General features: G+C 43.7%; 1 protein-coding gene across 3 annotated transcripts in view; it reads left to right on the top strand.

Moving 5' to 3' along the window:
- Positions 1 to 13,399, top strand: part of LOC130204049 (protein shisa-6-like) — a 55,137-nt gene that overhangs the window by 38,790 nt on the left and 2,948 nt on the right. For 2 of the 3 annotated variants that reach the window (XM_056430538.1, XM_056430537.1), the window contains exons 5-6: positions 6,950 to 7,012; positions 8,377 to 8,397. In XM_056430538.1, coding sequence (XP_056286513.1) covers positions 6,950 to 7,012; positions 8,377 to 8,397 — 84 coding nt within the window. Of the gene's footprint in view, positions 1 to 6,949; positions 7,013 to 8,376; positions 8,398 to 11,691; positions 11,845 to 13,399 lie in introns of all 3 variants that reach the window. The other variant, XM_056430539.1, reaches the window with a different exon arrangement.

Genomic DNA, 13,399 nt, shown 5'->3' with positions numbered 1-13,399 from the left:
CCAACATAGCCTCTTTTTCTCATACTTTTCTTCTTCTTTCTTCTGAATTGAATTCTTATATGCTGTCTGTGTCACTTTAGCCCCCCCACACCCACTCTTCACTCTTTATTGTTGTGCTGCTGAGCCTTTAGGGTTCCATTAAATGGTGCCTCTCCGTCTGTGTTGTCAGTGTGTTGAGGTCTGTCTTTGTCACCACATCTATGAACAGTCTGCATGTTCATAGCAGTGGAAGGGTTGTTCTCATTTGGTAGGCTTACTCACATCTGGTGCATGAAGTGTTGTTTTGTTTTATGAACTTAAATTAATAAGTATACAAATATAAAAGCAAGAAATGTGAAGCTCACGGTAAAACATTGTGCCTCAGATTTGAGAGAATGGCTTGGGAATAGGAATAAAATGTAGAACAGACTTTTATCAGCGTTCTGTGTGCTGGATGCAGACTTCATGTGTACAGATGCTGAAGCAGCTACACAACTATGTCATGAGTCCTAATTTCACGCTATGATTAGTCAAGTGCACAGGATGATGGTTGCGGAGGGTGCTCTCTAGCAGGTAGCTCCAATAATATGACTTCCTCGTGACTATAAGTGCTCTATACCCATCAACCAATCAGTGAGCCCTCACATGAACCATCAGATTTGAACGTTGTTCAAAATGTGTTAAAAACGACGTGTGGACCTGTGCAACATGTTATCCTGTTGGTTTTGGCTGGTCTGGCATTTGAGAGGTCACATTTGGAAGTTGATCAGTTCTATAAGAAGATACTATGAAGAATGTGTTTGTTTGTCTATAAATGTTGTTTTGCTGCCTTGTGGTTCTCCTAAAGATGTGCATCATTTATAGTCTATCAGTGACTTCCCTCACACGAAGCATCCACAGAGAGCCGACTGGATATCATGATGTGGATGTTCAGTTGTTAGACACAGAATGCAAATAGTGAGAAATCAATGCTCCTGTAACCTTGGCAATGGGTTGGAGGTGTATTTTGGCCGCTCAGCATTCTCTTGCCTCGCCTGTGAGCTGTATGTAGATGTGATGTTTGGAAGTGTGATGTGAAACAAAATGCCACGCCAAATGTCAGATAACTGAGTCACTTGTGTGCCATCTGGATGCTATTATGTAAACTCGCCACGGAGGTATTCTCCGGAATTTAGTGATAGCAAAGAGAAATGTAATGTGTGTAATCCTCTCACGGAGGTGAGGGTGACTTGGCTAAGAGCATCAGAGTGTTGTGGTTGATTCAGACACTAAATCTGACTGACGCCAACTTACCAACACACAGCTGTGTCGTCAACATACTGACAGAAAAACATCCATTTAGCAGTTCAACCCAACAATCTGGAGAGCGTAAATAATCAACCCTCTATATGATGAGACAACAACACTGGCTCTGCATCTCTTCTTCCAATGTGTTAATGTAAGGAAATGAAGGCAATAGTAAGACTGTATATGGGGGGTCTCACCCTCACTGTAAGTATCCGTCATCACTGACAGACATGTTAAGGACCTGCTTCATGGTCACATGCGTGTGGAGGTTATTCTGAGATGCCAGCTCTTCGAGGCTGGGAGTGGTCGTGTGGTGGGCTGGTCCGAGCCGATGAGCAGCCTCGTTGCTTTGAGAGGTTGGACTTGGTTAATTGGTCCCTAGATTACAGGGCAGAGCTGAGCATGGCTGTCCAGGTTCTGATTGAGATCCAGTCTTCTGTTGATCTCAGTGGGCCGTCCAGCTCAGTCGTCTCTCTGGAGCCCTCACTGCAGACATAACTTCAGATGGAGAACATTGCATCCTATCGGTCCATGTCAGGGTTCTTTGTCTGTACTTTCAAGTGAAAGGAATGAATGAAATGCTTCATCCAAAGTGGGATGAATGCCGTCTCTCTTCATCAGATCAGGTTTTCCTCAGAAAGTCTTCCAGTTATCCACGTAGCCCACATCGTCTGCTGGGCACCACCTCGACAGCCAGCGGTGGAATGACGACATGCGGCGATACATGTCATCATTAATCACATTGGGGAGAGGACCAGAGAAAACTACGGATGATGTATGATATGTATATGATTTGTTGACCCATCTCTTAATAAGTTACAATAACATTGTGTGCAATAGTTCACCTTTCTTTCCCCTCTCTCTGTCACTCTCTCTCAAACAAACACACACGCACACACACACACACACACTTCTCGTGCCGCAGTGCTCAGTTGTCGGTCCCAGTTCTGACAATGTGCTGCTAATGAGTTGGTGGTGTGCGGGTCGGGTTGGGTTCGGAGCTCCTGGGACCAACAAGACAACCGGCTCAGCTGATGGTAATTAACACAAATTATGAGTCAGGAAGAAAATATGAGGAAGGCTTTCTTGCTCTTAAATTCACACAGTGGGAGACGAGGAGAGCCTAGAGTGGATGTAGATGGATCGTTGCAGTCTGCTGCTGCATCCTGACTCTTGCAGTACTGGAATGTTAGACTTCCTCTGCAGGGGCAGCTGGTCCGTGCACTCAAAAAAACGATTCAAGCCCTTCTTAGAGGTGACACATTTAAATATTGTTTGATACATTTAAATAAATCAATTACAAAACGAAGATATTTATATTGAATGGGTGTAACACAACATGTAGGAATACTTTCATTTATTAGATTTATTTAGGTTACACTCACAAAAACGATTCAAGCCCTTCTTAGAGGTGACACATTTAAATATTGTTTGATACATTTAAATAAATCAATTACAAAAATAGATATTTATATTTAATGGGTGTAACACAAAATGTATGAATACTTTCATTTATTAGATTTATTTAGGTTAGATGGAGTGCATATCAACTCAAAATAAATGTGTTTCATTGAGGACTACCCTTTGCGCATGCGCTTTCTGAAAATCAGTTGTTTGCATGAGGTGAACACACTTTCAGGGCTGTACGGTGGTGTAGTGGCTAGCACTGTCGCCTCACAGCCAAAGGGCCGTGGGTTCAATTCCCAGTCGGGGTGTTCCTTCTGTGTGGAGTTTGCATATTTTGTTAGTTAGTTTATATTTTGAGTTGGACAAACATAAATTAATTTAATTTAATGAATATCGTTATTTTATTTTAGATGTATTTGATACAAATGAGTTAGACTAACTTAATTACATTTTATTGCACTGATGTGCTAAATTTGAGTTGGAGTTGCATATAATTGTTGGATGGAAAACCTGCCAACAATTTAATTGAGTTCATCCAATGAGTCATTTCTTTGAGTGTGGTGGTTATTGTCGACCGACCCAGGACAACAACGCTTGTGCAATTACTTTTATCTGTGTGCTGTAACTTGAAAAATAAACTATAACATAGTCCTTCACAATGATTACATGTCATCCAACTGCTTTATATTACTAATATCTAAATCTATTTTTCTGAAATGTAAAACTTAGTTTCCATGTGCTCCGAACTTGTGAACTCAGTGAAGTGAGCAGTTCATTTTTAAGTATATCAGATATTGTAACACACAAGACTGAAATTGGAATTTTCATTTCAAAAGAAGAAACCAGTTGAACATGTATGTACACTCATAACAATTAGCAGTGGTTCCAACGAGTCAGCAGTTTCTAAGGACTGAGTTATTAGATGTTTTGCTATTTGAAATGATTTTTATTTGAGAAGCGACAGACGTGGCAGACTTGTTAAATAGAAGAAGACAATTCAAATTCAAGTTACCATACAAACACAGAACATTAAATATTCTTGAAGTTGGGTTGGAGTGTAACTTCCTTCTCTTTCTTTCAGTTAGAAACATAATATACATCACCCTCCAGGGCTCCAGACTGCGACCAAATGGTCGCATTTTGCGCCTAAAATTAGACACAGTGCGAGTAAATTTTTCATCAACTCGCGCATGCGCGACCAGTAAATTAGCAGATTTCTTTTTTTTGTTATTAAATATTTTTGTTGCTTACAAACTTGTTCTACACTTCAGCCCACTATAGTTAGCGGTAATGCCTGAATGACTGGTTTGCTAACCGACATTAACTCCAGAAGAAGAAGAAAGGAGACGAAAACCGAAGAAGAAGAAGGCTGGCCTGTGTGTGAGAGGGGGGGGGCTAATGTGTGAAAAGAGGCGCACCGCAACGGAGACGCAACGAGGGCGAGGGCCGCAGAGTGAGAGGTCAGAGGGGATCCTCACCACCGAGCGGCGTCCCCGTCCCCCGAGTTGAATCTCTGGGTCAACTCAGCCGACTCTCACATGTCTGCCCCTACAGACTGATGCTCACGGTAAACACATTCCATCAGGAGCGCGCGAGGATTTTGATAAAGTTAGCGGAAGGATTTAAGTGACAACATCCGGTTTTGCAAAGTTAGCGGAAAGAACCACGTGAAACAACATCCGTTTATCAAAATAAGATGTCGACAAATCATACACTAACATATAAAAGTAAACAATGAACTGATGTATCTTTATAGATAGTTTCTGAGATTTAGCTTAAATTATGCTAACATTAAAACATTTTACTGGACCAAGGAAGAGTTTATAAAAATTAGTCAGTCTTTTGTATGTTAAGAAAAGTCCTGTATATAGATTTCCCAAGAGTTCCAGGAAATGAATAATGCAGATGTGTTCCATACATATCTGAAATCCCTACAATAGCAATCAAACTATTTTAATGTATCAATTAGGACATTTTTCAAAGTAAATGTCCTAAATGTTTAAAGAAATCGGTAATTTCTTTAATGTTTGAGTTGCTTTATATATGTATTTCCTCATAGTCCTAGGCAATAATGCTACACAATAAATAGAATGCTTCAATCAACACCGTGATCGGTGATTGGTATTATCGGATCGGCAGATACTGATTTCAGTGATCGGTATTATCGGTGATCGGCAGATACTGATTTCAGTGATCGGAAACACTGGAGTTGATAAGCGTGTCTTGTCTGATCAATACACAACAGTGAGGTGCGTGAATGGACCGAGCGGCCAGCTGCTGATCACGCACTCAATAGCTCGACTGCATGAATAGAAGGTGCGCGCGTAGCGCGCAAAAAATTTTTTCCGGAGCACCCAAGACCCATTTTGACCCAGGAAAAAGTGCGCCCCTAAATTTTCTGCTTGCGCCCCTAACATTTTAAGTTAGGAGCGACTGTGCTCCTAGTTAAAAAAGTTAGTCTGGAGCCCTGCCCTCTGTGTGTCGCAGGAACAGCAGCTACAAGCTTATACAGCCAATATCACTAGACCGACATTTATATCACAATGCTCATATATTTAAGAGACACATATCGGATCACGGTGAACTCCCCCTCTGAATGATCTCCTCTGTGAGAATCTCTGTTCAGCATTGATATGAAAACCCAGTGAAGGAACACCCAGACACATCCCATCCATCTCCATAACTCGAGCAAATATTGGACCCTGTGAAGTGAGCGCCTCCCTCTCCTCTTCCTCTTCTGTGACAGATGTAAATGGATGTTTCAGCAGTTGGCTCTAATGCATTTTTAAACAGGCACAGCAGCAGGCAGCAAAAGAACGTGTTGCGACGGCAACACTCTAGACGGGGTCTCCATCTATCGCTGCCTCCTCCTCCTCACACACACACACAGTCCTACACACTGCTGAGAATAGCTGTCATTCATCAACCTTCTCAGTACAATGGGCTCAGTAAAGGTCCCATCCTTCAACTGAAGCACCGCCACACTGCGCTGCCCAGCAGAGCTCGTACCACCTCATCACATCTCCTGTCAAGCGCAAACACTCGTGCACAGCAGGATGGAGACGCAATAGGGTGAAACTGTTGTTTATTCTCTGAGTTGGAAATTAAAATGGCTGCGCTCTCCCAGATGACAACACAGAAGACAGTTACTGCTGATAAGACCATCTTCACGCACACAGAGAAGAGAGGGCAATGACCAGAGGATGAGTGTGTGTGTGTGTGTGTGTGTGTGAACTGCACGTCGCTGAGAGCTCAAAGCACCTCGAGGAAACCAGCAGAAAGCCTCTTCCCCACATGTGTCACATATAATGCTGCATACAGCACATGTAGAACTATGTCCACCAATCACACCCAACAAACACCAAATACAGACGTGCTTTTGTACAGAGGTTGAGATTCAGAGTTGGTTTGTTAAAGTGATGTTTTAAAGGTCCAGAGTTATCTTTCTCTAAGCATCTGAATACCTCGGCTTCACGGTTCTGATCAGTGGACGGTGAGCTTGACTTTCGGATTGTGGATCAAAACCTTTGGGCCCACAGCTGTGATGGAGCCTGAGGCTGAGGCTGAGGTTTATTGTTTAGATCCGCCCACCAAAATGACAGAAAAACAAAACATGGTTTGGTTTCATAGAAACTCAGAAATACTTGAAACGGATGGCTAAACAATATGAATACTTCTACAACCCGCGGTGTGATGTTCAGAGTGTGCTGTGTGCGTTACATGCTCTGTGTGTGTTGTCAAGGTGATACATACATTTGCCACTTGCTTTGTTTGTGGTGGCCACAGTAGAATCACATTATGTCGTGATGAACACACATGAATGTACTTCCTGTGTCAGGATGTTCAAGGACAGGAAGTGGACCTGTTGTAAACAGACCTGTTTATGGAGGTTTCTGCTTATGGCTCTGTGATTCTCTTTGCTGTGAACAGGTTGTCACGCTGTGCAGCTTCCACCCAACATGCCTCTCATCTCTTTTAATGTCCATTCACTTATGTGATTAAATATTAAACTAAAGGGATATTTCACCTACTAATAATAGTTTGGCAGCAATATATTGGTAATGTGTCTTTGTGACTTTTGTACAATATAAAAGGTATTTTTAAATGCACAACTTTCTTTATATGAATCTGCATTTTGTGAATGACATGAAAACATTTCTTCATATTGGGGAATGATTTCTTTATGTGTCCCCTCCCCCTGCTGACAGCCCGTTGTTGATGCGGAAGCCTTCCTCGTGGACACTGATCACATCTTTCATTGCTTTTGTCGTTGCAGGTACTCATCAGCACAACTATAACCATGTGGCTCTAGGTAGCCCGACACGCACGCCTAAGAATGGTAAGACACACTGGAACTCACCGCTGCTCAGTGATGGAGACGCAGCCTGGACGCTGGCCATTAACTTGAGTTTAGTGCTTGACAAAAACACTTGACACGGTCCTCCTTTCAATTCGCCCCGCCGCAAATTCATTCTGTTATTGAAAATTAGGCTTTTGGTTGCAGATTGAATGGTAGAAGTGTCACTTCCCATAGTCATGAACATTTTTCTGTGAGTGGGATCAGACCCGCTGCTGGCCTTCTCTTTTATAAAAGGATTATTACAATCGGCATCGTGAATATGCTGCCGAGCTCATTCAGCCGCCTGGTTGACAAAGCATGTGAAAGTTATCAGCGTGACCTCGTGCTCCCCGTGAGGAGCATCACCTTGAATCGCTATTCCTACTGATGTCATGCAGCTGCTTGTCTGAACAGTCCTCATGAGCGACCCCGAGGTCGCAGACTAGGAGATGAGGAGACGTGTATAAGGAGGCAAGGTGGAAGCTGGGGAGAGGAAAGACAGCAGAGATCAAAGGAAAGAAAGGAGGCCATACGCTGAATATTCACTGCCTTCTGTATTCATGAAATCACTGTGATGTTGCTGTTTGATTTATATTCTGTTTGTTTCAGCCACAAATATAAAAAAGGACTTGTATTCAAGGGCTCAGCTTCAATACTGCAGCAAGAATGGAGTTGATCATGTGGTTCATTTCACACACACACACACACACACACACACACACACACACACACACACACACAGACACAAATAAGCAAATTGCAACTATGGAGAAATGCCTTGGAGATCTAAGGCAAACATAAAAAATCCATTTCAACAACACATCTTACACAGATACTCTGATCACAGGTACCTAAAAGGTTCCCTATGTCAACATGCAGTGTATTTTACATCAGCAACGCCCCCCACCACCACCACCACCACCACCACACCCCACACACACACATATTTGTGACTGAAACAACCACGCAGTTGCAGAGGAACTGCACAATCATACACACAAGTGTACATCACATGCTGTAAGGATCACAATACTGTGGACTGAACCCAAAGCACGGCCACGAGGCAGCACACTTCTGAGGATCAATCTTCTACTTGTATTCAGCTAGGGGTCAAAACAGGGATATCAGTCATCGGGGAATACAAGTCCACAAAGGAACAGGCAGGAAGCCAGGGGCACAACAGGCACAACAGGCACAACAGGCAAAACAGGCACAACAGATGTGGTGGCAGGATAACGCTGGAGAGCTCGGCAAAGTCACACAAGATGCTGAACATGGAGACGGTTGTTGTTGCTTCTGTTGGTTCTGTTGTTCTGATCATCAACGTGTCTTTGAAATATTGTTTTTTTCCATTGGGTTGGTAGCTCACCGATCATTGAGACGTGGTAAGTCAGACACACAACTAGTTCAACTCATTCATCGCATTCACGTGTTCACAAGCACCACAAACCAAACCCGTGTCTTCAGACCTGGCTCAAGGAGCTAAAAGTTATTGCTTTTATATGTTGGGGAATGAAAATTAAAGAATTCTCCTGGCCCATGAAAGTAGATGAGGGTCAATAGTGATTGTATGTGAAAGGTATAACAACGTTTAATTTGTATTATTCAAGAGTTTTCTTATTGTAAACAAATACCACAAAAATACAAAAAAAGTGTCTCACCACTCTGTGACTCGCCTACCCCTCTGTGGCCCTCAGACCCAAACCCAGTTCAACAGGGGTTACCAACATAGTTCACATTTTTAATAGAAATGTTAAAAAATATATCTGAAAGCAGCTGGGCACATTAGTTTTGAGCAAAGTTAGTTTTTAAGTTGGGGACTATATTTGAATCCCATTTTTGTGCATTAGTGAGAATGAATGGCACCAGGACCAGCAAAGCAACATTGTGATTCAGTCAGATTATAAAGTGTATTTGCCCATGTTCATCTTAATGTGGAACCGTGAGAACACGCCACCCAGAGTCGAGAGTCCAGAGCACAGAGCCCAGTTTGCAGAGCCCAGAGCTTAGTGTCGAATGGCCAGAGCCCAGAGCCCAGTGTCCAGTGTCCAGAGTCCAGTGTCCAGTGCCAGTGTCCAGAGCCCAGAGCTTAGTGTCCAGAGCCCAGAGTCCAGTGTCCAGTCAAGTGTCCAGAGCCCAGTGTCCAGAGCCCAGAGCTTAGTGTCCAGAGCCCAGAGCTTAGTGTCCAGAGCCCAGAGTCTAGTGCCAGTGTCCAGTGTCCAGAGTCCAGAGCCCAGAGCTTAGTGTCCAGAGCCCAGAGCTTAGTGTCCAGTGTCCAGAGCCCAGAGCCCAGAGTCCAGTGTCCAGTGTCCAGAGCCCAGTGTCCAGAGCCCAGAGCCTCGTGTCCAGTGTGTTGCCTAGATCAATAAATTGTTTTTTTTACTATTTTCCTTGAATTTGTTTCCAATAAGAAATATATATAATACATTGGAAATATGCGAAACCTTCTTGAGTCCGGTCTGTGGCTGTCACGTCCATCATGATGGAGCAGTGGAATGTGTTTTCTGTTGAGAGCTAACAGCATGCCACAGTGTCCAGACAGGCACAGCGCTCACGTCCTTCAGCGCCAGGACCGCCAGCCGTCGCCCGGCCGGCCGACTCTCCCAACCTTCCCTCCACATTCCATCCTTTAATTCTTTCCTCCTTGTATTTCAGTTTATTTTTTCCCTTTCAGATTCTCTTATCTCCATCTCTTCTCCTCTTTCATTTCCTTCTCTCCATCCTGCAGCAGTTACTAAAGCTCTGTTTGTATCGGTCCATGGGAGGCTGCTGAGGAGCCGCGCCCATGGCCACTGCTCCGCACTGACTCACGGCCCACTGAGGGAAGCCAGATAGAGCAGAAGTGAGGAAGAAAATGAGAGAGGGGAATACTGAAAGGACAAGAGAGAATTAAAGAGTGAAAGAAAGTGGGTGGCAGCATGGTAGGACAGATAAGATTGACGGAGCAAGGAAGACAGCAGTGAATGGGACCGTGTGTGTGCATGTGTGAGGAAGGGAGATAAAGAGTAGAAGGAAAATAAAAGAGTGCTTTGGTGCAGTCAACCCCGCTGTGCGTCTTCCTGGCATCATATCACGTCAAATCAGCGACAGGCGATCACCCCCCCCCCCCCAGCTGGGTCACTGTGCAGAACACATCTGTTGTTTGGTATGATGTGTCTCGTTTTCTGTCCTTTTCTTTTTTGGAGCACCGTTTCCTCCCGTCCAAACAGCACGTCACCTGTCAAGTCAGTGGACCAACAAACGGCTTTATGTGACCGCTTTTACCCCCCCAATCGCTGCCACCGGCAAGTTGGAGCTTTAGATATGCAACCATTCCTCAAAGGCTGACACTCACTGGCTGAGTTAAAGCTCAGGCAAAGACTTCTCTTGTTGGAGTAAGTGAAGTTAAAATTAGAAGGCAAGAGGAAAGAGACCGAGATTCCCTGTGCTTGTGAGAGTAACTATACAACCAGGTCCACAACCCTTTGAGTTGTGTAGATGATGTGGCCCACAATGTGAGGATGTCAATCTGCTGGGCATGCACCATGTCCCTTTTGTATATTTGGATACAGTTCTAGGCTGACAATTGAGAGTTCTTTGGATCTCCATGTTCATGAGTACAGAACATTCAGGGAGCCTCTCATGTGTATAAACTCACTCTCAATGTGGCAACACCAACACTATTACTTTTATGTTTCCCTGTGAAAATGGAAGTTTATTAAAAAAATGCAGTGTTATCCATTAATGAGGGGGATACTAATAACACTGAGGCCGGGAGGAACTAGAGTGACATAGTTTGAAGTGCAGGGAAAGATTATAATGAACATTGTTTGGCTTATTTCTGGGTTCCTGACTGACAGGATGCCTCCAGTTACATGTCAGGATTATGTTTCCTTAGTGAGGAGCAGAGCGAGAAGCTTGTTAACTAACACGACACGAGAGAGAGCCTTTAGTGAGGCTCAGCGCTGGTGAACCAGCTGGGCTGTTGTGTGTACAGAGAGTTGAATATTTCATCTTTCTAATAAAAATATGCTCATAACATAAAGCACAACTCTCTGTTTTTGTAGTCCAACATGTTGAGTTTTCTCAAGTGAAATGATTTTTTTAGAAAATCTCGATCTTTAAGTTTAACCTGTATTATATCAGTTAAACACTTAATAGTTCTGAAGTACGGTATTTAGAGCAAATAACTTGTGGCAAAAAATGTGTTAAAAAAATTAAGATAAAAGGCTATTAAACCCTAACCCTAATAAAGTAAAAGAAAGATACAAAAACAAGCTTTTAAAACTTAGATGAACACTCGAGATACCACCAAGGAAATGTCCTCAGTGCCCTCAAAGTAGCAACAGCCTGGAAACAACCATGAATTATTTAAGCCTCACACAGGTCTAAAGAAATTGTGGTCTCTGTATTTTTAAATATTTTAACCTGAATTTGCTTGCATAACAAAAAGTATACTTCCTCAATTCCAACCACTAAGATTTCTCATTTAGACCAATCAGCTTTGCTTCAGAGCACCTGTGCCTGCAGGACACATTTGTACCACTAAAGCTCCAGCTCCAATCCTTCCCTCTCTACCTCAGCAGGTGGACTGGTCCTGGCTAGCTTTTTGCAGGGAGGGGGGTAGGAGAAGCCAGCCTGCCCATTTTCTCTCTTTCCTTTCCTTTTCTGTGTCTCTATATGTATGTATGTGTCTCCAGAAAACAATCGGATAAGCGGTATCCTGACCTCGCAGACGGAGCCCTACGACCTGTCTTTCTCACGCTCCTTCCAGAGCCTGTCACACCTGCCACCCTCCTATGAGGCGGCCGTCAAAGCCGACCTCAACCGGTTCTCGTCCCTGAAGAAACTCAGTAGGTCCAAGTTCCCTGAACTAATGCAAGAGTAGGCTCCCTCCCCCGATGCCCTGCATGACAAGCACTGCATTAAGTCTGCTTCCTGACTCCTGCCTGGGACTTCCTGAACGGCTCCGGAGTGGTTCAGCTGTGAAAATGATTTGAAAAGTCAAAAAAAGTCCTCATGTAAATTTTTTGGGATACTTGGCAGCTCCCCATTGATCGTTTAGTGGATGGAAAAGACCTTCAATCAGAATCAGAAAAGATCCATGACTCAACTGATCCTTCATGAATTCAGCCAAGTCATCTCAAGGAAGTCATTGATATTCCACGCTCCCCTTGCCTCCACTTAAAGGCTGCAGCCACTATTTCTCTTGAAGCGTATAAGTACATTAAGCTGCTTCTTGGGCCCGGCCCGGCTCAGTATTGATTTTGTGGTGCTACGCTGGATTTCTGCTGCATAATGAGGTCTCATCTCATGGTATTCTCAGGGTGGAACGCAAATATTCCTTACGGCTTGTGTAATTTCATCAAGACCGCCCCACTTCACTGCTGGCTTGCAGTCAAAGTGAAGGATGCCGATCTATAACTCATCCCGTCAGGGATCAATCCACACGGGCTCCCACTCGTAGCTGCCAGGCACCATTTTCAACGAAATGGCAAACAGTTGTGTGGGATGCTGATCTATTTGCCGGCCTTCAGTTGCATTGGGAGAACAAATATAACCATATTACTGTCTGTTTGCAGGAAGAAAGAATGTAAAAGCTGTGAAACAAAATTTCATTTGACCCATCCTTAGTTATTAAGGAGTGAAGCGCCCGGAGAGCAACTGGGGGTTCAGAGTCTTGCTCAAGGACCCTTCAACATGCACTATGGGGAGAGCGGGAATTAAACCGGGGACCTTGTGGTTACGGGATGACTGACCACTCATTCCCATGAGCTACAGTCGACCCATGAATACCAAATGAATTTAAGAAGCCCACAGGGGGGAAATATCCCTCGGCAATGTCCTTCAGTGTTCCCAACTTTTTTTCTGCCTCCAGAGCAAATTATTTGTTGCAGCAAATCGCCAAAAGACTCTCCAGCTTCTTTCTGTTACTCAGCTAGTGTGCACACTGATAGAGGGAAGATAGAGCAGCGTTTTCATTGTCGGGATAATAAAAGAGAAGAATGCTCCTGCTTATTAATGCAAATTGGTATCAGACTGAAGAAAAGCATTTAGCTCATTGCAGCACAGGATATATCACAGGATGTTCATTCACTCCCCCGTCGTAGAGCTGATGAGTTTGCAATGCCCTGCACAAATCCTGAAGACTGTTATACTTGAGAAAGGAACATCTTGTTTTTTATTATCTCTCATAATGAATCGATTTTCAGTGAGCACCCATGGCTCGCCGCTGAAGGTTTCATCTTGACAGGTGGTGTGAGCGCTGCAGCTCCGATTATTGGAAAAGACAGAGTCATCTACAATTTGTGAACGAGGTGGAGAGCTATGCTCTCAACGGTTTATTCCCGCCAAATAAATGACACCTTGACTTAGTGTGCTGGTTAAACAGTAATGCTGGTATTCAGA

The sequence above is a fragment of the Pseudoliparis swirei genome, chromosome 13, assembly GCF_029220125.1.
Source record: "Pseudoliparis swirei isolate HS2019 ecotype Mariana Trench chromosome 13, NWPU_hadal_v1, whole genome shotgun sequence".
Taxonomy (NCBI): domain Eukaryota; kingdom Metazoa; phylum Chordata; class Actinopteri; order Perciformes; family Liparidae; genus Pseudoliparis; species Pseudoliparis swirei.
Note: the sequence above shows the minus strand (reverse complement) of the source record. Positions and strands in the feature narration are given on the sequence as shown.